Here is a 24,067-nt window from a genome sequence, read left to right on the forward strand (position 1 = left end):
CGCCCACGTCATCGGGACGTGTCAGCTGTTGGTTATCAAGTCTTGGAGTCTGTCGTCAAAACAGTAGGCTTTTGTATCGTGCACCAAGGCAGAGAAACAGAAAGAGTCACTGAACTGGTTCAAATGACTGAAATGTATCGATATACATTGGGCTGATTGTATCCTTCCTCTTCATATCTGAAATGGACTAATGGACTGGGGGAGTTGAAGCTATCCGGATTGGGGAAATTACTTCTTCCCCTCTCACTCTCACTCTCTTCACTTCTTTCTCTCGCTTCTCTTGACTTGTTCTTACGACTCCCACCTACTTGCTTCTTTCTTTCTGTGTTCTCTCTACTTCCAAGCCAAAGTAAGTATTTCCAGATCGAGTCTGGCCCAGCCACCATCACCACCACCACACCGGCCAGCCTCACGCATCATCGGCCATCGGGGCCCGACCGTCCGATTCTCCGACTTGCGCGACTCCAACTCCGCGCTGCGTCGCCTCGCTCCTTACCTTATTTTTTGTTGTCTCCTGCGACCCCAGATCGTTTCCCGGGTAAGCTTAAGCAAACTGAAATAGTGGTAATCGGACCACTCCCCATTAACTCACTCGAGTCCGCGAGCGGGACGATCTTACCTGGCGATATGCCTTGCTCATGGCACTCCCTGGCGAAGAGAGCCTAGCTGACCATGACATGATATCTACCCCCCTCAGTCTCCGCGCTCCCCGATGGAGCTCGATCCACGCCTGCATGCAGATGGCACTGACGGCGAACGGACTGGCGAACGCGCAGAAACGCGCGCGCCTTACCTCGCAGCCCCTGCGTCCAGACACAGCAACTCGGCCGTCGCCGCCTCCGCCCCTCTCTCCAGAGAGTATCCCGATCCCACCCCGCATTTGCCCCCAACCGACCGGCTGCATTCCGGGCTGGCAGGCTCTCGAGCGCCGGGCCCCTCCTATCCGAGCCCCCAGGTGGCCCAACCGGGCTATCAGCGCCGGTCGGAGTCGATCCCCGGCAACGACCCGTTCCCTACCCCCTCCATCGACCCGAATGACCCCTACGCGGAGCTGAGACGGCCGCGCGCCTGCGAAGCGTGCAGGCAGTTGAAAGTGCGATGCGAACCAGACATCAGCCAGCCCAATGGCAGTTGCAAACGATGCGCGAAAGCCGGGAGGACCTGTATCGTGACCGTTCCGACGCGCAAACGGCAGAAGAAGACGGATAACCGCGTCGCGGAGCTCGAGAGGAAGATCGACGCGCTCACGGCGAGTCTCCAGGCATCGCATGATCGCGATACCGTGCTGCAGCCTGCTCAGCAGCATATGCATCCGCCGCGCGAGGAACCTGCCGCCAGGCATTGGCTGGCCCCCACCCATCATACCCCATCCCATGAGCCCCCGCCTCTCGGCTCGCCGGCGAGCATGATCAGCACGAAACGCTGTCACAGCGGGGAGGCCAAAGAAGCTACGCCTGCGACGTCTCGGGTTTCTAGTCCCGGGGAAGAACAGTCGATATACAATAAAGCAGTCCGGCAGTGGCGTGCTTTAGGGTATCCGTCGGACTCTACGGCGAAGGAAGGGGTTAATGAGGTTGCGGATATTGTAGATCGGGGCCTGGTGAGTGCGGATATCGCTGCGGAAGCATTCTCGCGATTCAATGAAGAGATGGCACTGCAGATCCCCATGGTGGTCTTTCCTAGTGGGACGAAGATGGAGGACGTACGACGGAAGAAGCCAGTGCTGTTTCATGCGATCATCGCCGTGGCCATAGGCACGATCCAGCCCCAGACCCAGATCCCTCTGATCAACGATTTCTACAAAGTGATTGCGGAACGGATCGTTATCAAGGGAGAAAAATCCCTGGAGCTAGTCCAGGCGCTGTTGGTCTGCTGCAACTGGTACACGCCTCCGGATAATTTTGAAGAGCTGAAATTCTACCAATTGACACATATGGCCGTGACTTTAGCTATGGATGTGGGCTTGTATCGGAAGTCAATGCCGAGGGGCAAGCAATTAACCTTGATCAAAGATATTATAGCGAAGAAGTCGACCGAGGTCCTCGACCCGGACTCTCCGGAGACAAGGAGGACCTGGCTGTCGTGCTATTTCGTTGCGGTTCAGTATGTACTCGATCTCCACTTTTTTCCCAGCTCATGGATTGCTGACCATGTCCTAGGGTTGCCGTGTCTCTCCGAAGGGTCAATCTGGTGCGATGGCTTCCATACATGGATGAATGCGTTGAGATCCTGGAGAAGTCTCCGGATGCTTTGCCGTCCGACAAGGCAATGGTTCGATGGGCCAAGCTGGCGCAAATCATCGAAGAGATCTATACTCAATTCTCGAGCGATGAAATCCCTTCTGTCGTGTCCTTCTCGGACCCGAAATCTTTGTACACGCTCAAAGTGCTCGAAAAGCAGCTGGAGCAGTGGAAGAGGGAAACACTACCTGAGCATTATTCACGTAAGCAATTTTGGATTTCCTTTCATGTTCTTTGTTCTAGGTGTAGTGCTCATTGGTTTCTAGCTATCATCCAGCAAGCATACTCTATCGTCAACCTCTACCTACACGAAAATGCCATGCATGTGGACTATGGCAAGGACGAGGCGCGGACAAACAGAGATGATGTTCCTGGCCCTACCCGCGCAACACACATCAGCGCCCTCAGCTCCTGCTTGACTTCCATCCATGAAGCCCTCGATACCATCTGTGCGATTGACGCCGAGAAGCTAGTGTCGGCGCCCACTGTTTCTCTAGCCCGCACGTCTTTCGCCGTGGTCGCTTTGATCAAACTCTACGCCATGGTCTTCGCGCCCGAAACACGTTTGGGCCAAGTGATGGACGCCAGCAGCCTCAAGATGGAGTACTATCTCGACAAAGTCATTCGTCATTACGCAGTTGCCGGGGAACTCCCTGGCGGACGGACTCCGGCTAAGTTCGGAGTTGTGCTCTCCATGTTACGCAACTGGTTCATGAAACGCAAAGACCAGGGTCCGGTACTGAAGGAAGCGCTCTCGGTCTCAGTGTGCCGGGTTTCGTCGGAGAGTCAGAGCCATACCGACGAGAGGAGTCAAGTAAGTGTCATCTGTGAAACAGTTCCTTCCAGCGTCAGCCTCAGTGACCACCGCCACTAACAAGCCCCAGAACCCCAGCGGCGCCGGCCAAACCCCCCTGCACCTCCTCAGCGAAGTCGCCATGGGCAGCAGCTCGCAAAACCGATCCGGTGCCGGACCCTCATCATCATCAGCCGCCGGCGGCGACTCATCGATCCCGTACCCCACGGGGCCAGGCTTCACGAACACCACCAACCACCCATCCGCACCCTCCTCCTCAGACCTCACCTCACACTCCCTGGGCCCCAGCCCAGGCCCCCTCCCAACCGTCCCAAACACAACTTCCACCGACTCGACCACCGAACCATGGGCCCCCTACCCGGCCCCAGCCTCCCGCGACTACTTCCCCGTCTTCAGCTCCGGCATGTCCGACCTACAAGGCTACGCCGACCCCACCGCCACCGCGAACAACGGGGGCATGATGATGCCGCAGGGGTTTTTCCTGCCTGAGCTCGGCGTCCAGATGGGCTTCGACCCGGAGAACCTTCTTGCCCTGCGCAATATGATCGGCGATGGGTTTTTAAATCTGCCGCTTCAAGCTGATGAGGGGATGGGGTTTTACTAGAAGCATACTTTGTAAATATTGTTTTTAGGTGTACATTTTGATTGTAAATATTCCTACTCTTGTTCACATTTTTCTTTACAATGTGAATGGGAACCACTTTCCCCGTGAATCAGTCTTGCCTCCCTCAGAAGAATAAAGCAAAAGCACAAGCACAAGCACAAGCACAAAGGAAGCACATACCACAACCCAGAGTAATACACGCCGTCCAAGAGAGATATACACCACGTTGATACAGTACTTGTACATAACAAACCCCTAATCCATCCCCAGTACAACGCACCTCCCAAATGTCACAGACCGCACGTGCATCCCCTCCATCCAACAGAATAACCCATCCAGCTTCAAGTTTAATAAGATATATAAAACCCAAGGAAAAAAAAAAAAAAAACACCCCATTCCAGCTTCCGACCCAAATTAAGATAATAAATAGTATATATGAAAAAATCCCAGCCTACCCGCACCCGCACCGCAGTCACTATCCACACCGTAAGAACTCTAAGAATCATCAAGGATGATCCCTGTCTGTCCACCCAACGCAGAACCCACCTCTTACCTCAATTCAACCTCAATCAGCCTCTATTTGACCCTTGAAGATCAACGAACCCCGTCCATCACGTGGGGGCGTCGAGCCCTTATCCTTCTCGATCTTACCCTGGTACCTATGGTGCAGGGGCTGTATGCCGTGCTTACCTACTCTCATTGCATTACCGTAGTTATTCCTGCGAATAGGAATAGGAGGTACTGTCCACGTGAGGTCGTTTATGAGCGGGCGGGCGTGGGGGGAGTCGGGAGTCGGGAGTCGGGCCGGCTGCCGTTGTCGTGGGGGTTCTCCTTTTTCCGTGGTTTGCTTTGTTGATTTAATTTAGATAGGAACCGGGTAAATTGCTTTGCTTGCGCTAACTGGTAGTCTGTCTAATGAGCCTGATTTCTTGTTGTGGTTCGGGATAGCTAGCTTGCTTGCTTGTTAGGCTGATTTATTGGGGATGGGGTTGCTGACGGGTAAAGTGAAGGGGTGATTTATCCTGTCTTACAAGGTTTGGGATAATTTTTTGTGGAAAGTAAGGATCTGGACTTGGGGAGATGAGAGGGTGCTAAGAAGAAGTTTGAGGGGAAATTCCTAGCTTGTATCATCATCATCATCTTGGTATTTACTACAACTAGCCCATGACATGTCTGGGCTGGTGTTTAGGACTGTGCGCGTGTACTGTACTTTCATGTCCTGAGATTCTATGGTATCATAAAGGAAATAACTTTTTGAATCGGATTGCAACGTTCCGCGGTTGCTGTAGGGAGTAAATAGGGCAGACGTCTGACTTAAACACAATCGTGATGTGTTCGCTCGTCTTGCCGCCAAAGTAGGCGTGCATTTCTTTGCTTATGCAGACGGGACATTCTGTGATTGCCCCTTGATCATATGCAGTCTGCAAATAAGCGCCATGATGTCGGGCCGGCCGAGCATTGCTGGCCACCGGGTGGCGCCGGAAATAAGCGGCGCAAGCCTCGATGCAACAAACCTGAAGTTCTGTGACATATGAGCCAGCGATCTTCGACTGTAATTCAGCAGTTGTCCAGCCGATTGAAGGTATGCGATCGACACAATTTGAAGCTCGAAGTGTGCCTGACGCTCAGGTCGTTATCTTGCAGTCTGGTGCCATTCTTGACTGAGCTTTTGTATAACAAATGCCCAAGGCCACCCGTTCTCGACCTCTGTCCTGCGTAAAAGATCCAGTAGGCATGTTTGAGCCAGCGAGTCACGGATCCAAGTACCGCCTGCAAGCTTACTGTTAATTACTAACTCTAGATTAAGAAGCAGTATAAATAATAGCAATCATCGCCACGATTATATGACTTACATGCGCAGAGTGCATGCCCTGCCATGATCCGTAAGGCTAGATCATTCTCTGCCGACAGGGCTATGCCGAAAATGGTTCCCAGATTAAGAATGATTTCGTCCTATATTAAAGCGATATTATTAGAATTCGAAGACTTGCGGTTCAGAGTCGCTAACGAACCTCAAATCCCTGGATGGCCTCTCTGATCTGTGGCATCGGTTGCATGGCTTGAAGCTCATGTTGCTGGAACAAGATCTTGGCCATAGAGATGTGTTGTATTGCCGCAGCTAGACTGGCTGTCAGCCCAGATCATACCTAAGAAATCCTTTTGGCGTACCATGTAATGTGTTGGTGAACCAGATGACTGGAAAAGGCCTTCCACATCCCGGATCTCGGCCGGAATAGTGTAACGGCCTGAATGTGTCTGGTTTCATCCTTTCCCAGGCATTAACTCGTTGCCTCAAAGCATTGCCATCAATCGGATCTATGTGTACCGAGTTTTCTGCTCCATAACAGTAGTTGATTGTTTCCGCGAGAAGCCAGATGGCTTTATGCGTCCAGTCCCGGTCATCCTGAGCCGTCCTGTGTTGCCATGCAGGATAAAGCTTCTCTGCGAACGGACTCAAAGTCAAACGTAAAGGTCTTTGAAACATCAACGCGAACTGTATATCCTGCATCACAAAGACCCAGAAAGAGGCTTCTGCAAGTCCCCCAGATACGGCACAGTCTAGTTGGGAGCTGATATATACGGAACCGGCGAGAAGGTGACTTTGGAGGTCATTCGAGGGACTGTGAGCTGTGCATGATACGTGAGCATGTTGTGAATATCTTGCGGCCAGCCTGACTTACAGGATATCTGCTCGAAAAACCGTAGAATTACGGTAGAAGTAAGGAGTATATCAATGCTGATTCCGTAGTCCCTGTTTTCCAGAACCGTCTTGAGGATCTCAATGCATCGCTCATGATATCCATCTGCAGTTTCTGGCGGAACGGTGTTGTTCGTGTAAGAAAGATGGCGCGCTGATATGGCGAGACACGCGTATAACAAGAGAGGGTGTGCGGGTGCTCGTTCGGCCACATCCACGGAAAAATGACTCTGACTATCGCACACGTCTAGCTGTAAACCGTCAATTAGCTGAAGTTCAATCGTGGCACAAGACGGGGGTATAGCACCCAGGGACCGAGTGTCTTTCGGAAATGTCGGAGGAGGAAGGCTTCGTTGAAACTACGCAGCTTCTGTGCGCTGGCAAAATCTGTCGACGGGAAGGGTATGTGTGGGACAACAGGGCGCTGAACCGAGCGAGCTCGAGATGGTCCTGCGAAGTTAGGAGACTGAAGCGAATGCGAGGCAAAAGGCGAGTGCAGCGCCCCGTTGGGTGACGAAGGTAAGTTTTCGGGCGCATGTTTCAGGTGAAAGGGCGAACCATCCAGGGACACCACTCGATAATCCGCCGCAGTTCGGTCTGTTTCATCTTCGAAAGAAACTTCATTGTAGTTCATCAGTGGAAATGCCCTTCTCCCTCTCGAGTCGACACGAACCTTGAGTCGGCAACGAAACCCACACTTGGTCGGTTGGAAACACGAGGTCACTCTCTCCGTATCGCGGGGGACCGCTGGGTCGCAGCGAAGGGTTCTGGCCATGGCGAAAAGTGACCTCTTCTGGTTTTGTAGGCGCGGGTATGCATTCTCGTCCCGATCGCCGACAGCGAAGACACTGGTCCTCGGTCTTGTCACCTGGTGCCAAAACATTAGGTGACTTGAAGTGGAATGATAGAGACTGTCGGCCGACAGCGATGGGCCCGCGGAGAAATTACATTTGATATGGCGCTGGCGGCAGGTCAGACTAAAGCGAGAGCAGCGGCGTTAGGGTGAGCATTTTAACACACGCACACAGCATCATGGCGTGGAGGAATAGTCCAATATAACTCACCATCCCCTCATCACGTTGTGCTCAGATCTGTACTCTGGCTGGTTATCGGAGTAGCCCTGTAAAATCAGCCAGGTCGACAACCAGACAAGGCCATTGACATGAGGTATTAAAAAAAGTAAAGGCCCAGCAGCAACAATAGTCCAGGCCTACTAAGATGCAGCTAGGAGGTGACCGCCCCAGAGACGATGATTAAGATGGGTCGAATAACGTTCAAATGGTTACTTGCCCAACAGAGGATGGTTCGTGCGGAGCGGAGCTCGCCATGGCCTGCAAACGCAAACTAAGAAGTGGAGGGAGAGGCGAAAGGGTAAAAGCAAAGCCCTATATAGATGAAGATTAAGGGAGCAGATCCCATTTTTAGCGCGAACACTGGAGCCCAGTATCATACGGCTCCTGGTGCTCGTTCAGGGGCGTCTCTAGCCTACTAGACACTTTTAACCAGGAGAGGGCGACGACAGCCCACCGTAACGCGTTCATTTTGTTTCCTAGGTGGGATAAGGATGGCACAAGACAGAGAGCTGCAGCAGATGAAGCCATCCGTTGCCTGTTCCTTAGTCTTTGCTGTTCTCCGACAAGCGCAGGGAGATTGGTACAGCCGCGTCTGATCGTTGCCCGAAGCAGAAAATACTCGCAAGCTAACTTGGAAGGGCACCCGCACCGGAGCGTTTCGGTTCGAGCTAGTGAGCAACATTTCGGCACTTTTTATTGCGAATTTTGTCTAGAAGTCCCGTTCATCCTTCAGCCTTTTGATGGAGCTGGCTTTGCATTCTGAATTGGGTATGGTGTGTTATCGTCCTAGGGGGTCAAACCGACGGCAAGCCACAAAGCTCTTGGTGACGCTTATCAAGACTGGGCCCATAGTCATGTCAAATCTGCATTTTCTTCCGAAGAATAGTCATTCGACCACTACCAGACGGGCCTACCACCCGTGGTTTCACTGGCGCCCGGCTAGTCATCACGGTGGCTAGCTCTGTGATTGGCGTGGAGCGATATGTTGCTGTAAGGTCAACCCTCGTCCACACAGGGCTGTGGCGTATGCTTCGTGATGCATCTTGCAACCCTGATGGACGATTCATCCATCTCTGCAATGTCGGGGTTTGTTTGCCTCTGGATCAATTTCCTGCCGCGCTCAGAAGTACAGTATTTTCTTTGCTGGCGGCGTCTCTCCGTATTTGACGAATCAGGTGATGCAGAATGTTTCTACCAGACAAACTATCTGCATGAGAATTATGACAGACTGTACTGTCCCGGAGCCAAGAAAGAGACCAGTAATCTGAGCTCTGGACCCGAGTAAATTGCAGGGTTGGCAGCACATAATGGCAGCCGCCCTTGCCAAAGGAGACATGGTCATGGCGAGGTGTAGATCTGATGCAGGGGTATTAAGACGTGATATGAATGCTTGCGTGCTTTAGATATCAGCCGTGCGCAGGAGTTGGTCGCTCAAAGGGGGTCAATTAGGTACGGAGTGGGTGATTTCAAGAAAGAAGCCTGACGCCACTTGGCCTAGGCCAGGCTCATCCGAGTTAGGTTTGACGTGAAAGTTAACAATGGAGCCGAAAGCTATGTGAGCCAATTGACAGGTGGATCTTGCTCCAGACCCATCGGAGGGTGACCGAGTCTGGCCAAATAGCAGCAGCAGCAGTAGCAGCAGCAGTAGCAGTAACAGGAACTAGCACGACTTGCTTTTGCGAGCGGGAGAAAAGGCTAGACCAGGAGGAAGGCTTGATCATGGAACAGATCAAGGAGAGGGTGCATTTGTGGCTGGGGTTGCCGACAGGAAAAGACCATGCGGGTTGAAGTGCAGGTGATGAGAGTGAAGAAATTCGATGATGTTGTAGTTAGAGTGACAGTGTTAACAGTACGGAGTACCTTACACTGTATGTATACTCAATGAAGTGCGTGCTTGTACTACCATGACTAATGGTGCAGGGCAGCTTCCTATTGGGGAGTCAGGTGACGGACCGGGGTTTCTCTCCGCTTTCATTACCTCATAGCTTGGCCCTGGCCTGCAACTTGCCAACTCGGCTTGACGTGCTGATTCTTTGCTTGCAAAACGCCCATTGATATCTCAAACTCGCCTGGATACCCCTGTCTCTTGTCTAGCTGCTATATATGGTCACCCCCACCGTTGTTCGACACCATCCCGAGTCAGACACATTTCCCGCCCATCATATCTGGGTCTACGGGCCGTAACGGGTCGACTCCACCATCGACCAGCCATCATTACCATAGCTGGTCTTTGACGGACACAACCAAACTGAATCTAAATATATAAGACGGGAAGACACCGGAGGAGAAGAGTTTTGGGGTAGTCTTTGCGCAGGTAACGATCGCGACTTACAGACAGACTTGGTCTGAGCATGACTGACGGACCAGGCCAGTGAACTGCTACATAGAATGTCTCTCAACCGCGTCTCCTACTTAGAGTCCTGGGAGCAGAATCCAGCTGCATTCCGTCATCAGCCTTATCAAGGAGACTCCGAGGACGAGGAAAGCTACCATGATCTGCCAGAGCCCTCCTTATCGTCTTCATTCAGGTCCAATATTAGTCGTCATTCCTTCAGACATCGTCTCAATTTCAACCCGTATGCGGGACCAGCATGGGGGCAGGCCACTGTGGATGAGCCCACAAGTGAGCAAAACCCACCTCTTCAAGCCGCGTCACCCAAGATCACTACGCTCAATGCGGTGAACAGGGAGGAGTCTGCGCCTGAGCAGCTTGCACCAAAAGTGCAGGAGTGGCCCGGTGGCCGGGAGACCACGGGGGCGTTTGAAGTGAGCCATACCAAACGCATCTGTGAGTGCTACATGTCACTACAATACCCCATCCTGCCCCTCGTATCTAAGTACTAAACATCGATGCAGTGCAGGTTTGCATAGCAGTACTTTATTGTCTACTTGCTGCGGGCATAGTCTTTGGATTCGCAGCCATCAAGCCGGTTTTGATCAGAGAGGGTGTCTACCGGGACCAGTGTTCGCAAGAAGAGCTTGACAACAATTCTGACGTATGCTACGGGCAAGAGCTTCGGTATATGCTTCAAACCATCGTATGATCCACAACATAGCTAAAGTCTTTCCCAGGTTGAATTTGATGTTCACCATCGCCGCTGTCGCAACCAACGTCTTTGCTCTTCCAGTTGGGACAATCCTCGACACTTACGGCCCGCGGGTCTGCGGCATTATTGGCAGCATTTCTCTTATCCTGGGTTCATTACTTTTCGGACTCTCTGACAAAGTCCCCTTCGATGGCTACATTCCCGGATACCTCTTTCTCTCCCTTGGCGGACCGTTTGTCTTTATTTCCTCGTTCCACCTTTCAAACACCTTCCCGACGCGGTCCGGCCTCATCTTGTCTACACTGACCGGCGCTTTTGATGCCTCCAGCGCCCTCTTTCTCATATTCCGACTTGTTAACGAGAGCACAGAGGGGTCATTCACCTCGACCAGGTTCTTCCTTCTCTATCTGGTAGTCCCCATCTTCATCATCACCGCCCAACTCACTATCATGCCGGCAACCTCATATAAGACCGCCGGCGAACTCGTCCAAGAAGCGCAAGCCCACATCGTGGCCGAGGCCACAGACCATGTCGACAACGCGATCCAGGACCGCCACGAAGGCGAGCGCCAGCGCAACGACCGACGCCTGCACCGTCAAAGCGTTGTCAGCCAGATCCAAGACCTCCTCTCCTCTCCCACCCTGCAACCACAAGCCCCCACCGACGACATCCCTCCACTCCAACGCGCCCTCTCCCCCGAGCCCATCCACATCACCAACAACAGCACCACAAACACCACCGACACAACCACCACCAGCCAGTCCGACAAACCGCACACCGCAGGCGGCGTCTGGGGCGCCCTCCACGGCTCGTCAGCACTCGCGCAAGTCCGCACGCCGTGGTTCATCCTCATCACGCTGTTCACAGTCCTCCAAATGCTGCGCATCAACTACTTCGTCGCAACCATCCGCCAGCAATACACGTACCTCCTGCACTCGCCAGAGCAAGCCGCAACGCTCAACTCGTCCTTCGACATCCTCCTCCCGCTAGGCGGGCTACTGTCGGTGCCCTTCATCGGCACGATCTTGGACTCCGCCGGCACCCCATCGGTGCTCCTCACGCTAGTCGCAACCGCCACCCTAATCGGCATCCTAGGCTGCATCCCAACCCTAGAAGCCGGCTACGGCAACATCGCGCTCTTCGTGCTGTACCGCCCCTTCTACTACACCGCCGTCTCAGATTACGCCGCCAAGGTCTTCGGCTTCCAGACCTTTGGCAAAGTCTACGGCCTGATCATCTGCCTCGCAGGGCTGGGCAACTTCGCCCAGGCCGGCCTCGACGCCTTAACCTTCACCGTCTTCGACCGCGACCCCACCCCCGTCAACGCCCTGCTAACAGGCACCACCTTCCTGGTAGGCGTCGCCCTGGTCACCTTCGTCAGCTGGCAAGCCCGCCGCATGGCCACGAGCCACAAACTCGTTGACGGATCCTCCGGACCAACGAACGCAACAACAACAACAACCACCACCGAGGTCGTAGAGAACGGTCTCAGCGTTCCAGGCCTGCACGATGGCGTTGACACGAGAGATTGGGGCCATCACCAACAGCGTGAACGCGAGCCATTGCTCCGTCAAGGGAATGATGCGTCAACGGCTTTGTACGGGACCACTCGCAACCATGATTGATGATGATTATTATGTTATGATGATTCTACACGTCATGTCTACCTACCTACTGCAGCTTACGAATTACGCACGCACGCACGCACGCACGCTCTTTCCTTTAGCAGGTCCCGCTGCTTACTTTATTTTCTCTATAGTCCGTACCATGCTCAAGAGCAACAAGGCAACAATGTGCATCGTTCACCTTACATTTCCCCCGCGCTTGATTATTCATTCCTGTTGTTGTTTTTCGTGAGGATTGATGTACTTTAGCCAAGATTCCAACCAGACTACATGTAGAAAAAAATATTTTTTCTTCCCCGCCACAACTGCAAAATCTATGTATAGCGTCTACACAAAAACCGCAGGCTTGCTGTGCTTCTCACTCCGGGAATGTGTCAAATTAGTCGGTTAGTTAAAATATATCTATAGTATCACAAGATTGATCGTGGGAATAAGCAACGACTGAGAAAATTGCCGAAGAACGATGGCAAGACTAAGAAAAGACAGTAAAACATAAAATAAAAAGGGTTATAGATAAAGTAGTGGTTACAAGAAGGGAGTGGTGGACTGCGAGAGCGTGATCAGGGACGACTCGCTCTTCGCTTTCGCCATGTTCGTCGGCTGCTTCGTAACCTTCGTAAAGTCGTATAGTATATTTAGTTTCAGGTGGGGGTGTTGGTAGGGAGGGAGGGTTGGTGCTTGTTTCCTCCGTTGTTCTCTGGTCTGGGGTTGGGGCTTGAGGTAAGCTTGTGAATGAGTGCTTGGCGGTTGAGAGCAGGGTCGGAAGGAGAGTAGAAAGGCCAGTGATTGCTGAGAGCTTGAAGGAGGTCCATGTCTTGGGAAGAAGACTGGTGCTTAAGAGGACGAGAGACCCGACCGCTTCACCTCAAGCCACAGCTTCCGGCCTCCGCGTTCACAGGCTCGGTCATACCAGAGCATCACACGGAGGATCTTGCGTGCTTCATCCCAGGTGTAGATGCCGTGGCTGCCGGCCACTTGACTGATGAGCTCGACGTACCAGGCGCGCTCGGGCCGGTCTTCCGCGGCTATCCCGCCGAGAAAAAGGACCCAGAACAGAGCGGTGCGAGCCTGCGGATGGTCCCAGGAGAAGGGAGATTTGGAGATGTACAAGGCTTCCTGGATAAATGTGGCGAGCTGTGCTAGTGGCGCGCTCTGGGCTTGAAGCGGTAGCACCACACCGACGCCGAAGATGAGACCGGCCAGCCGGCAGATCTCATACATGATCTCATGGGGTTGGTAGTCCGAAAACCGGTCGAATGAGCTGAGGGCAGGAAGGGAGAGTAGATTGTAGTGCACGAGGTTCCGCTGGTCAGAGAGAAGCGAATAATCTGGGTTGCAGTGCTGCGTTGTCATGTGGGACTCAACAAGCTTGATATAAGCTTGCATGCCGTAGAACACCTCCACCATTTCTGATGTGAACCCAATCTCGCGCAAAGGACCAAACCGACGCTCAACATCTACCATGCTGTAACCCAGCATATCTTGCATCGTGAGACCCTTCCGTTCTTCGCGCAGAGGCATGAAATCAAACACAGGCGGCGAGAGAAAAGTGCTGCAAGTGACGAGATCGGAGCTAAACGTGGTGTAAGCCTTTGTCGATGTGAACAACTGCCGACTCATAGATACTTACAAACATAAAGTTGGGGCCAGACCTGGGAGAGTCAGGTTCTCAAGACCGCCACGCATCTTGACCATCTGAGTTAAGCCCTTGATATGCACCAGATTAGGCGGAAGACTGCTATAGATGTCTAGCCACTGCAATCGTTGCATCGGAGCAGTAAACGGCAGCTTCTGGCCCTTCATATGCTCATTGTCGGCCACATTGTGCGCCATGCAGATGACGCTGAGAATAACTGCATCGCAGACCGCCCGGGTGGGGTCGCTGACCTCCCGCGTCACATTCCGAATGGTTTCCGTTTCGCACAATTGCAGCATTTGTTGCTCGGAGGGTAGGAAAGCGTGCGCCGGAATCGTGCCTTTCAACCATTGGACTCTCTTATGGGATAGTGAACCGAAGACAAAGGCCGTGAACAAGGTCGGGTCAGCTAACGCCAGCGGAAACCAATTGGTGCTAGCGGGATTAGCGTCATGGCCAGGTGAAACCGGGGTGAGGCCGGGCCAGAGGACTTCCAGGCCTATACACCATGAGGTTAGTCTATCTTGTGCCCAGGTCTGAGGTGGTGATAGCCAGGGAAGAGGGCCACAAACAATAATATTCCGAAGCCACGACTTCATTCTTTGACATGTTCAGCGAGTTCACAGGATGTGTCTGGAACGGATCGAATCGACCTGCGCCAAATATATCGACATAGCCCGGGGTGAAACACGAGCTTGACGAAGTCATTAACAAGGCGCGAGACCCCTCATCCGACTCCGAAGAATTTGGTCGAGATCCGAACAGCCCGGGTCGCGACTTGTGCGGGGCGGATAGAGAGATATTGTCCGGACTGGATCGATCGGCCTCAGTCATGGGATGATCCACCGGGCTTCGGCTCGACGATCGGATAAGTTGCAAATTGATGGAATCGGAGGGAGCGAATCGAATGGACGGCGATACATTGTGCAGATATTGGCTAGGGAGAGGTGGGGGTGACGGGGAGGAAGAGGCGGAGGAGCTGAGCGGAGAAGTGGCCGGGGGGGTCAAGTAACCCCTATCCAAGACCGTCTGATCCAAGTATCCTGCTGACTCCTCGCTGGAGGAGGTAGACTGACAGGTCACACTGCGGCCATTACTGCTGGTGGCGTGGGGACCGGGGTCGGCGTTGCAGCGTCCACTGGTGTTCGGACAGTCGGGCAGAGCCGAACGATCCTTGGTCTGGTCGGAAATCCATTTGCCGACGTGGGCGCGAACCAGACGCTGTATCTTCAATCGCTCATTTTCGGAGGTTGGACGCGCATTGACGAAATGAATGGCGTCCCTTTTTCGTGCGGAGGTGGCGCTTTTGGTGGAAGTCATTGCTCTGAGGTCATCGCACATCAGGAGTATAGGTATCGACAAAGACCGCAGTTCTTAACCGAAGCCACGGACAGCATCCTGCAGCTCAAACCAAGCGCGTGTGACGATAACCGACGGCAGTTATTCCTTGAGTTATAGCGCCAGGAGGCGAAGGTTGTCTCGGATAGGAGTAAGGATAAGGCTGTGGACCGGGGCCGAGATCGAGGGGGAGAAGAGCGGGAGGGGAGAAGATGGGGGCAAGTTCCGGCGGTCTAGATCGGCAGAGGACGAAATCTGCAGGCGGTGTTTGTTGATAGAATCTGATTGAGAGGTAAAGAGTGGAGAGGATTTGAACTAGCGACAGGGAGAGAGGTGACGAGAACAAATCAATAAATGAAAGAAGGCGAGGAGAGGAGGTGAAGAAGAGAAGGGAGAGAGAAGAGAATAGAATTTAGGGGAGAAGAGCGTGAGAGAGTAAGAGGGAGAGAAGGGAGAGAGTGTGTGTGTTTGTGTGAGTGTGTGTGTGTGAGAGAGAGAGAGAAAGAGAGAAAGAGAAGACGGAGAGAGAAAACAGAGAGAAGCCAAGCAGCAGACGGGAAGGGCGGCGACGGCGACGGAGACCAACAACTCGATCGATCGATTCTTCAATGATCGTCCCCCACAAGCTCGGAAGCTCTCCGAGTACAACAGCAATCTCTTCTTCTCAACTGATCTCCACAAAGCAGAAAGATTCAGCACAAGACCCAGAACCACAGAGATGAATCCGCAGCAAGCGTCCAACAGCCAATTGAATTGACAGCAAGAGCAAGAGCAAAGACGAAGACAGACACAGACAAAAAGAGAGCGGGAGAGAGAAAGAGAAAAAGAAGAAAGAAGAACTGAGCTGAGAACTTCACAGCCAAGCTCTGGCTTTTTCATTCAACTCTGTACTCTTTTTTTTCTTTTTTTCCTTCAGGTCGCCAGTCAACTGCGAATGAATGCTCAATAGTGCCCTCATTGCTTCCCTTCCCTCATCGATTCTTCCCCAATGAATCCTTCCTTCGGGTCATTTCGATCAATTCAAGGTCTGGAACTCCGCGGAGCCACCGGTTGTTGCGGGGGTGGGAAAAGTGTCAACCGATTGTCGCTGCCCTCGATCCCTTTCTGTCTCTCGGTCGGTCAATGGTCAGTCGGACTCCGGCTTGAGCACCATCGACTGGGAAAGTGAACTGATGCTATCACTGGGCCTATTGGTCGTCAGTCGGGTCCGTCACTGGGTGATTGATGGACTTAATCCATCGGTAGAGCCAATGTGACAGCCGGGAAAAGGACATCCCGAAAACCCCGTCCATGGTTTACAAACAAGATGCCAAAGTTACCAAGGCAACTTCACCGTGGGCTATCCGAGGAACCGATGTTCACATGCGCCTTGCCTGCAAGCCATCCCCATACTTACTTTGGACTCAAAAATTTACTCATCCAGTTTTCGGTATCATTACAGCTTTAAATCATACCGGCCTCGGCCCAGACGGAGTAGCCCATACATGGCCAGGAGAGTGGAGAATCATAGCGAATGTGATAAACTGGGAGAAGCCGCCAATCCAATCCGTTGCTCATGCAGTGTGGATAAGTACAATGAGGTCTGGACCATCAGTGATCCATAAATATCACATAGTCCTCACGTAAATCCACGTCGGATCTCAGTCCAGCTCGATCAAAGGATACCGTCCGCCCTCGCCGGTCATCGGGTCCTGATACTGGTCTAACGCCGCCTCAACCGCCGCCATGTACCCCAACACCTTCTCCTCCTGCCACCGGCGGCCTACCACCTGCACCGCGGTCGGCAATCCCGCCATCTTAGTCGCATTGTAATGCTTCCAGGCACCGCGAGACAGGGCCCCATCGGCCCCGAGTTGCTTGAGAACCTTCTTGTACGGACCCGGGAGAGCGTCTTTCTTCGCGTCGACGTGCGACACAGGCACCACACCCGCTGTGTAGTCTAGCAAGTTCCAGAGGAAGGTGTACCCACAAGATGAAACCGCATCATGCATAGCTTTGTGGGGGAGAGCCGGGGTAGCGTTCACAGGGCACAAGATAAAGTCGTACTGCTGTGATGCACCATCCCACCAGGCATGCCAGGTTGCGCGGAAGGTTTCACGCTGCGCGGTCAGCTTCCAAAGCTCGGCGGCCGATTTGGGACCGAAGGTGCGAATCAACTTCGCCCACTGGACATCTCGGCGGACGTATCGCACCCAGAGGTAATAGAGGTATCGCAGTGGACGGGGTAGGTTCGAAATCCGAGTAAGTTGATCCGCGCCCGGGTCGGAGGGCTCGAAACTGTGTAGGTGAGAGTTAAAAGTGACGCAACCATCAGAGTTGAGAAGCTGCGAGGCAAGATGTAGGCCTGTGAACGGGTCGGCCGTGACTGGTGGCTTGATCTCCGAAACTATATGGCCCGCCCCAATGAGAGCAGTGGCTGTGGTCGACAAGGCACGCGCAATGGCCGGGGTAGGGGGGATGACACCTGAAAGTGGTTAGCAAATGTCAGCCTGGCTGGCTCGGAGGTTTAGGCTGGTCCACCCACCATCGCTGCTCATCAAACCGATTCGAAGCCTCTTAGTCTGGGCCTCCTGTTCCTCACCCTCCCGCCAGTAGATGGGATGAACGGTGTAATCGTACTTCCACGGCTCCATTCCAACAATAGCTTTGGTGAAGTAGGTCAGATCATTCAGCGTTCGAGCCATCGGGCTGAAGACACTTGGAACACCTTCTTGGCCCGCCATGCTGGTATGCACGCCGACTTTCGGCCACCGACCAGTGCTACAGCGCAGGGAGTAAATACCGCTCCAGGCCGCGGGAACTCGGACAGAACCGGCAACGTCAGATCCGATACCAATGCGACCGCCCAGTGCCAGCAAGGCACCTTCACCACCAGTAGAACCGCCAGGGGAGTATTCGGGTACATGAGGGTTGAGGCATGGACCCCAAAGAGCATTGGCCGATTCAAAAGACAACAGCGTCACGGGCAGGGCGGTCTTGGCATAAGGCACAGCACCTAGAAAGATTAGACACGACGCGCTACAGCGATCTAGTCAAGGAACCCCATACCAGCATCTTTCAGAAGCTTGGTCATAGGCCCATCTTCCTTGTATGGTTTACAAGCGTACTTGGTGTATCCCAGGGTGGTATCGAATCCTCTGATCTGGAGCGAATCCTTCAGTGAGACGGGAATTCCCGCCAGTGGTCCCTGCAGGTTGACTTCCGTCTGGACCCATGTTTCAGCCTCGGGCAGAAGAAGCTCGGTCACGCAGTTGGTCTTCTCATGAGCCTTGACAGCTACTTTGCCGTAGGCGCGGAGAACCTCGAGGGGCGCTAGTGATTCAGCGTGGACCTCCTCTACCAACTCCTGGATCGGCTTGTTGATGATCGCCTTGTCAGTGGCCGTGAAGGGAGTGTGGTATTCGGCCGGCAGCGAAGCAAACCGAGCTGCTCGCTCTCTCCGCTTGTGATCCCTGCGATAATATCAATGACCAAGCTCGGATGTGAACTTTACCCACGGCTTGCAATGTAATGTACTCATGGCTTGGAGAGGAGGCACGACCGACTTACCGGAGACGACGGTATGTGAGATAATCAAAGGGGGGTAGCATGATGACACCTGCGCTTCTGAGTCACAAAGCCCAAGAGAAGAGGTGGGGACTCTAGCAGAACACTTCCAGGCAAGGAAGGAAAGTAAAGAGAGAGAAATGGGCGACAAAGAAGTAGGGATGGGGAAAGCGGCCTTTTATTGCGGGGAAGGACGCAAGATGCGGAGACATGGCAATTGATAAGCTCGGCGACCCGCTGATAAGCGTGGGGACCAGCCGAGCCCCGGATAACTAAAAGAGCTTGGAGCACTGGCCTGTTCCTGTCCCTGCAAGAATACGGAGAACTCCATATTTTGAGAAAGCTCTACCGATTATCTCTTCTTATAACTCACATTGAAATAACTTGTTCGACCAACACATAGCGCAGCGAGCAGAATCAAGATATGGTCATTGGAAGGAGTGACACGTTGGTTGACTTACTAAGTGCTCACCACCGATAACATGCCGGCTCCCGGCGCGAGGATTACCAAAATGGGCAAGTCCATGCGGATGACTTGAAGCTGGATTCGGCCTTCAACCTCAATAAAGGTGCGGCTGGACTTTTCATTTGACAATGTGACCCTACAGATAAACATCTCATCGCAGAGTTGTCGCCTCCTTGCTTGCGAAATCATCCAACAGAAGCACCTTGATATCAGAAAATGCTGCTAAGATTGCGAAATCTGGACTGACATGCGACCATCGCCGATAGAGCCTCGGTGTCCAAACACGCTCGAGGACTCGCCGCGAAGCAAAATCTATAAGTACTGCACAGAGTGACGAGCTTCAGATGTAACGCCCATTGCGTGAAAATCAACTATTGACCGCCGTTGAAAGAGAGGATGTAACTGCAATGAGACCCGCTCATTATGCACGACCCGCACCATATATCGACAGGCTCCTTCCTATTCCCCCAGGCCTTGACTCGAAACCCCGATTCTCCGCCATATCAAGTCGACTTAGGCACTTCTCGCAGCCAATGGTGAGCATTGAGCCATACGATCACCACGATGACGCCAACGACAAACAAAGCAGTCAGGAAGAATATTAAGAAGCCGCAAAGAATGGTCCGTCTTCTCTTCCGTTCCTGGCCCTTGATCCAATTATCTCTGTACGCCCCAGAACGTCAGCAACCGAACCGAACAACACGGTCTTGACGTGAGCATGGGATGTGAATGGTCTGAGACATACGACCACAGAGTGACTTCTTTCTCCGGAGTGGTAGCCTTTGATTCTTCATCCAGATGGATGGCTGTGGAGAAGCGTCGCCAGAACGCTGGGTCCCGATTTTGAGCCATCTTCCACTTATTGACTAGCAGACATGGGTTATAGCTCGATATGTTCAACAAGGCGAAATGTGAGGTCGAAGGACAAAACCAGCGAGCGGACGAGGTCGATGCGCGACCTACAACCGGGAGTCAGTATGCGCATCGACGGCTACCGGGAGAAGATCGCGTACCTAGTCACGGCTCGAATGGAAGGACTTAGAGTTGCTGCTTCACGCGAACTCTGAGCAGAATTGAAACAAACAAGAAAGGAAGGATAAGGAAAGAGATACGATCGGTCGACTTGGGCAGCTCAAGGGAATGAGTAGCGATAGGGACGTGTTGAAGAGCAAAATGATTGGGATTGTGAAGACTAGGAGGGAGAACAGGCGACTACTACATTGTTGGCTGCTTGGTTGCCAGAGAGCATCAAAACAATGGCCGAATGCTCGGAATCCTATAGTGTCAGGTGGGAATGGCAGGAGGAACTAAGTTGGAATGCAATGTTACCACCTCAATCGGTCACCCCCTGCCAATCATTGTCTGGAGAATTCGTTGTGACAGCCCTGAGAACCAATGAAAGGAAGTCTTCAGTTACCATACTCGGCTTTTCTGGTAAAATTACACTTGCGAGATGACGAACTTACTTAAGCACACTTATCTGTCTCTATGGTAGGAATGGGCAATTCCTTGCAACACTAAGAATAGATAGATTAGTTAAGTATTTCGACTATCGATTGTCCTCCTTTCTGGCCCTGCCCTCTGTTTCTCTCATCCAAGGATCCCCGAGTGCCACAGGAGCGAACTATGCGCCTTGTTTCGGCGGATCATTTGCAGCCACAACCCAGACGGGAGAACATGCCGTGACCTTAATACACTGAAGAAATCCATGGATTCATTGACTGACTGAACCCTCTGCTCAGGCGTGTGATGTATGCATCTGTGAAGTACCTGCGTCTTCTGTACCACTCAGGTTTTGTGCATTTGGTGGCGAAGGTGGTGTATGAACCGTCGAACCGATGCTATCTCAGTGAAGTATGTACTGTACTCAAGGGGGTTTCGGGAGATACCTCAGGTGTCGACAAGGTCCGGGCCATCATCCATGGTTCAGTAGTCGATCTCCAGACATTTACTTCATCAAAACTTACTTATCCGTCAGTCTTCCACCTCTTCTCCCTGATGAACTTTCGCCTCCAAGCGTAAAGCATGAAGCAAAGTTTGAGGAAAGACAGAGGAAAAGTAAAATGATTGATGACGCATCGTGATACAGCTGTGGAATGTTCGCCAGGACCCCTCCCTTTCGCTTGGTCGTCCTGCCGGTCATCTGCCGGGGCTTTCATCATTTACTACGATTCTGTGTTATCTCGTCTCTGGCTTGTTCGGGCTTCATGCAGCTTCTGGTTTGCATCGGCTTTCGTCCAGCGCCGAATCCCTCCGTGCTCCACTTGCATGCGATTCGTTTGCACTTCACCTGCAGATGAGGCGGATTGAGTTGTCGACTTCACGCTCTTGCAGTGCCAGCAAACAAGCCCGAAACAATTGAAACCTCTGAACAACAGCTTCTTTCTTTGGGCTCCCCCGCAGTGGAGCATCAGCGAATGGGTGCCTGACCGCCCGGGCGTTGCCTGTTAATCGACTGACCGCGCACTAAACCGGATTCAATGCGCCAGGCGGATCGCAAGGTGCTGCTCGGCCTGACTGCAGCAGCAGTATCAGCAGCATCACTCACTCGCTCACTCACTCACCTACCTTATCCCTCTGGCAGTGCTCTGAATTTCTCTCTTCAGCCTTGCCCCTCCCGCTTGACTCCTTCCCCCACCATTCTTCTACCTCTTCGACCCCATTGATGCAGTGGCCATTGTCTTGCTGCTGCCAGATGTCCCTCCCGTGCGCCCAATCCCAGTAGCTAGGCCATGTTTTCCGCCCGTGATCCGGGCGCGAGCTTTTGGGGAGTGTTGATTAACCCAGACAAGAGTCCAGCCCCGCTTCTCGAACAGCTCTGTTTAGAGATCGCTCAAATCATTGTAAGTCCGAGCTCGGGGGGTTATATGCGACCGGGAATGAGAACTAAATTTAGTCTACTGAAAGTCGTCCTTCGACGATTACGCAACTGCTGATCTCACGCCCGAGCGCATGGCCACTTTCTATCGCAAGGTCGGCGGAAATTATGATGTGCTCTTTCTACAAACGAAATCCTCTGCTCTGTCCTTCATCTACCAGCGCCTGGGCTGCTTCCACAGCATTCAGCCAACGACGGATGCCTATAAACCTCCCTCCGTCCCCGCGCTACAACCCAACGGCTTCGTGCGATGGCAGACAATACAATTGCTCCTAGACCCGGACGAGCATTGCCGATACCTTCAGAGTGCGGTTGAACTCTGGGACATCGCCAACCCGAATGGAGGCACTTTTCCGAAGACGATACCCCGCGAAGCCTTCCCTGAATCCCCAGACCCGGAAATGGTGGAGTGGCATGAGACCGTCAGCCGACGGTTCGAGATGGACTATGTGAAGAAGAACATTCTGCGCGCATCGCCTCCTAATTTCGGCACATACCACTATCAGTTCAGCAACCAGCACAAAGATGAGGCCCCGTCACCCAAAGAGACAAAAGCGTTCCCCAGTCGTCGTCGGACAACTGCACAGCGTGCCCATGTCACCCCGGAAGAGCCAGCACCGTCGAGCCGTCACCAAAGACGCCGCAGCGCTGGAATTCCCACCTCCACGCGTCGGGTACAATCCACATACTTCAGTCCGCCTCCGCCTTCGCCTCAGGAGTTCGAGCCGTCACCTCGAGCGCCCTCACCGCCCATGTGGGCGAAGTCATCCCCCAAGGCCCGGGGACGTGAGCGCGGGGCTACCTTCTCGCGTCCGGTCAGCCCGACCACATCACCGGGTCACAATCCTTCAGATGCCTCATCCGAGGACTCGCTAGCTGCGGCACAAGAGGCGGCCAACCGCCACAACAGCCGACACCTGCACCCCACACACCCGCACAGCTCCCATGCCCGTCGGCATTCACATGAGGCGTACGCGCGGAAACCGCAGCGTGAACTCTCTCCTGAAGCGCACCGACGAACCTATACCCACCGCGACATGCTCAACTCCCACTCAGGACGACCGTATGACTCCGACGGAGGCCGCCGAACCCGGCCGGCTCGTGCATACGCTGAGGAGCCCATCATGCAGCCCAGAACTCCGGCCCCTATCTTCCACGATCATCCCTTCAACGACCCTCCCGTCATGCCAGTCAACCAGGAACTGCCCCGGTACTCACATCCGCACCCCCATTCACACCCCCCACCCCCTCCGCGCTACGTGAACATGAGCATGAACAACCCCTACGTCGGCCGCCCCCACCCCGACGTCGACATGTGTACTCCTGCCGATGACGCCCGTCGAAGCTACCGACCCTCCAACCCGAGCCCAGGCTACCCAAGTCCGGGTGTCTCCGACCGTACAGCGCGTTATTCTGGGAGAGATGGAGGCGGAGCCTACCGCTCACCGCGATGGGCCCAACCCGCTCCACCGCCCGCGAGAGGTGTCCCCGTGGGCATGCCCGATATGGAATATCCAGTTAGATCGAGACGATCCATGTACGATCGGTAGAGTAGAAGGTGCTCCACAATGTCCCAAGCTCGGCCGATACCTTCCGTCTGTCTCGGAGGGTGGTGTGGGAGTCTGGGAACTAACCAATCTTGGTCCTCTCCAAATCCATCAGCCGGCACTGCCATCCACCTTCAATATCATTCGATCTTCCTTCCAGGTGTTAGTACCACGGAGATATCACTTACATAGCCTCGTCTGCATCGATAAACATCGACCGGGCAACCAGCCTACAGTTTCGTTCCCGGGGAACAGAGCGTTAAGGCATTTCATGGTTGAGTCCGGGGACTTTGGCATCTTCACTTCAGCGCTCTTTCCTTTTCTACCGGTGGTGTTGAGATATGTGACCGCTGACTACTTATGAATCACGACGTTACGAAGATTATGATCATGGAGTCTCCTAGAGTAGAAGGAGTAGGAAGCAAGATACTTAGAATTACAGGCTGTGTTGAGATATATCACGGATAACTGTATATTTCAATTCATCCACAAGGGGATTTATTGTAATGAGAAAGACACTCTAGCTACTTAGTTAGCACGCTATCCGCGAACGTG

At 53.2% G+C, this 24,067-nt stretch overlaps 7 protein-coding genes across 7 annotated transcripts; 3 read left to right on the forward strand and 4 right to left on the reverse strand.

The window, feature by feature from the left end:
• Window positions 1–530: 530 nt before the first annotated feature.
• On the forward strand, window positions 531–3,658 carry BO97DRAFT_443620 (putative C6 transcription factor (War1); the record flags this gene model as incomplete). Its single annotated transcript, XM_025698386.1, has 4 exons — window positions 531–2,103; window positions 2,160–2,443; window positions 2,507–3,054; window positions 3,125–3,658. The coding sequence occupies exons 1-4, from the start codon at window positions 713–715 to the stop codon at window positions 3,656–3,658; spliced, it is 2,757 nt and encodes a 918-aa protein (XP_025551071.1). The 5' UTR covers window positions 531–712.
• A 1,218-nt stretch (window positions 3,659–4,876) lies between these two features.
• BO97DRAFT_391452 (Zn(II)2Cys6 transcription factor) lies at window positions 4,877–7,469 on the reverse strand. The gene is made up of 9 exons (XM_025693828.1): window positions 7,421–7,469; window positions 7,305–7,333; window positions 7,030–7,224; window positions 6,664–6,974; window positions 6,340–6,607; window positions 5,828–6,286; window positions 5,671–5,777; window positions 5,512–5,611; window positions 4,877–5,428 (listed from the first exon to the last, which is right to left on the reverse strand). Exons 1-9 carry the CDS (start codon window positions 7,429–7,431, stop codon window positions 5,292–5,294), a joined length of 1,617 nt encoding a protein of 538 aa, XP_025551072.1. The 5' UTR covers window positions 7,432–7,469; the 3' UTR covers window positions 4,877–5,291.
• Window positions 7,470–9,440: 1,971 nt separating this feature from the next.
• BO97DRAFT_391455 (putative MFS transporter Fmp42) lies at window positions 9,441–12,399 on the forward strand. Its single transcript, XM_025693829.1, has 4 exons — window positions 9,441–9,743; window positions 9,797–10,217; window positions 10,286–10,448; window positions 10,502–12,399. Exons 2-4 carry the CDS (start codon window positions 9,818–9,820, stop codon window positions 12,099–12,101), a joined length of 2,163 nt encoding a protein of 720 aa, XP_025551073.1. The 5' UTR covers window positions 9,441–9,743; window positions 9,797–9,817; the 3' UTR covers window positions 12,102–12,399.
• An 83-nt stretch (window positions 12,400–12,482) lies between these two features.
• On the reverse strand, window positions 12,483–15,562 carry BO97DRAFT_443623 (uncharacterized protein). Its single transcript, XM_025698387.1, has 3 exons — window positions 14,310–15,562; window positions 13,732–14,236; window positions 12,483–13,674 (listed from the first exon to the last, which is right to left on the reverse strand). Exons 1-3 carry the CDS (start codon window positions 15,076–15,078, stop codon window positions 12,936–12,938), a joined length of 2,013 nt encoding a protein of 670 aa, XP_025551074.1. The 5' UTR covers window positions 15,079–15,562; the 3' UTR covers window positions 12,483–12,935.
• A 976-nt stretch (window positions 15,563–16,538) lies between these two features.
• On the reverse strand, window positions 16,539–18,665 carry BO97DRAFT_470762 (putative acetamidase; the record flags this gene model as incomplete). The annotated part of the gene is made up of 4 exons (XM_025699980.1): window positions 16,539–17,539; window positions 17,600–18,070; window positions 18,124–18,527; window positions 18,625–18,665. The coding sequence occupies 4 exons, from the start codon at window positions 18,663–18,665 to the stop codon at window positions 16,716–16,718; spliced, it is 1,740 nt and encodes a 579-aa protein (XP_025551075.1). The 3' UTR covers window positions 16,539–16,715.
• A 745-nt stretch (window positions 18,666–19,410) lies between these two features.
• Window positions 19,411–20,358, reverse strand: BO97DRAFT_369870 (uncharacterized protein). Its single transcript, XM_025692751.1, has 3 exons — window positions 20,101–20,358; window positions 19,833–20,046; window positions 19,411–19,750 (listed from the first exon to the last, which is right to left on the reverse strand). The coding sequence occupies exons 2-3, from the start codon at window positions 19,937–19,939 to the stop codon at window positions 19,591–19,593; spliced, it is 267 nt and encodes an 88-aa protein (XP_025551076.1). The 5' UTR covers window positions 19,940–20,046; window positions 20,101–20,358; the 3' UTR covers window positions 19,411–19,590.
• Window positions 20,359–21,819: 1,461 nt separating this feature from the next.
• BO97DRAFT_425221 (uncharacterized protein) lies at window positions 21,820–23,515 on the forward strand (the record flags this gene model as incomplete). Its single annotated transcript, XM_025697050.1, has 2 exons — window positions 21,820–21,930; window positions 21,995–23,515. 2 exons carry the CDS (start codon window positions 21,820–21,822, stop codon window positions 23,513–23,515), a joined length of 1,632 nt encoding a protein of 543 aa, XP_025551077.1.
• Window positions 23,516–24,067: the final 552 nt, after the last annotated feature.

The sequence above is a fragment of the Aspergillus homomorphus genome, assembly GCF_003184865.1.
Source record: "Aspergillus homomorphus CBS 101889 unplaced genomic scaffold BO97scaffold_20, whole genome shotgun sequence".
In the NCBI taxonomy this organism is placed as follows: domain Eukaryota; kingdom Fungi; phylum Ascomycota; class Eurotiomycetes; order Eurotiales; family Aspergillaceae; genus Aspergillus; species Aspergillus homomorphus.

Bases quoted from the DNA above. Each gene is read 5' to 3' on its own strand.
- BO97DRAFT_391452 (XM_025693828.1), bottom strand. The intron at 6,975-7,029 runs GTTCGTGTCGAC...ACTACAATGAAG, and splicing joins GGTTTCGTTGCCGACTCAAG to TTTCTTTCGAAGATGAAACA. The intron at 5,612-5,670 runs GTTCGTTAGCGA...GCTTTAATATAG, and splicing joins AGGCCATCCAGGGATTTGAG to GACGAAATCATTCTTAATCT.
- BO97DRAFT_391455 (XM_025693829.1), top strand. From the start codon at position 9,818: ATGTCTCTCAACCGCGTCTCCTACTTAGAGTCCTGGGAGCAGAATCCA. The intron at 10,218-10,285 runs GTGAGTGCTACA...ACATCGATGCAG, and splicing joins GAGCCATACCAAACGCATCT to TGCAGGTTTGCATAGCAGTA. The intron at 10,449-10,501 runs GTATATGCTTCA...AGTCTTTCCCAG, and splicing joins TGCTACGGGCAAGAGCTTCG to GTTGAATTTGATGTTCACCA.
- BO97DRAFT_443623 (XM_025698387.1), bottom strand. From the start codon at position 15,078: ATGTGCGATGACCTCAGAGCAATGACTTCCACCAAAAGCGCCACCTCC. The intron at 14,237-14,309 runs GTTTGTGGCCCT...CATGGTGTATAG, and splicing joins CGTGGCTTCGGAATATTATT to GCCTGGAAGTCCTCTGGCCC. The intron at 13,675-13,731 runs GTAAGTATCTAT...CACCACGTTTAG, and splicing joins CTGGCCCCAACTTTATGTTT to CTCCGATCTCGTCACTTGCA.
- BO97DRAFT_369870 (XM_025692751.1), bottom strand. From the start codon at position 19,939: ATGGCTCAAAATCGGGACCCAGCGTTCTGGCGACGCTTCTCCACAGCC. The intron at 19,751-19,832 runs GTATGTCTCAGA...TGGGGCGTACAG, and splicing joins AAAGAAGTCACTCTGTGGTC to AGATAATTGGATCAAGGGCC.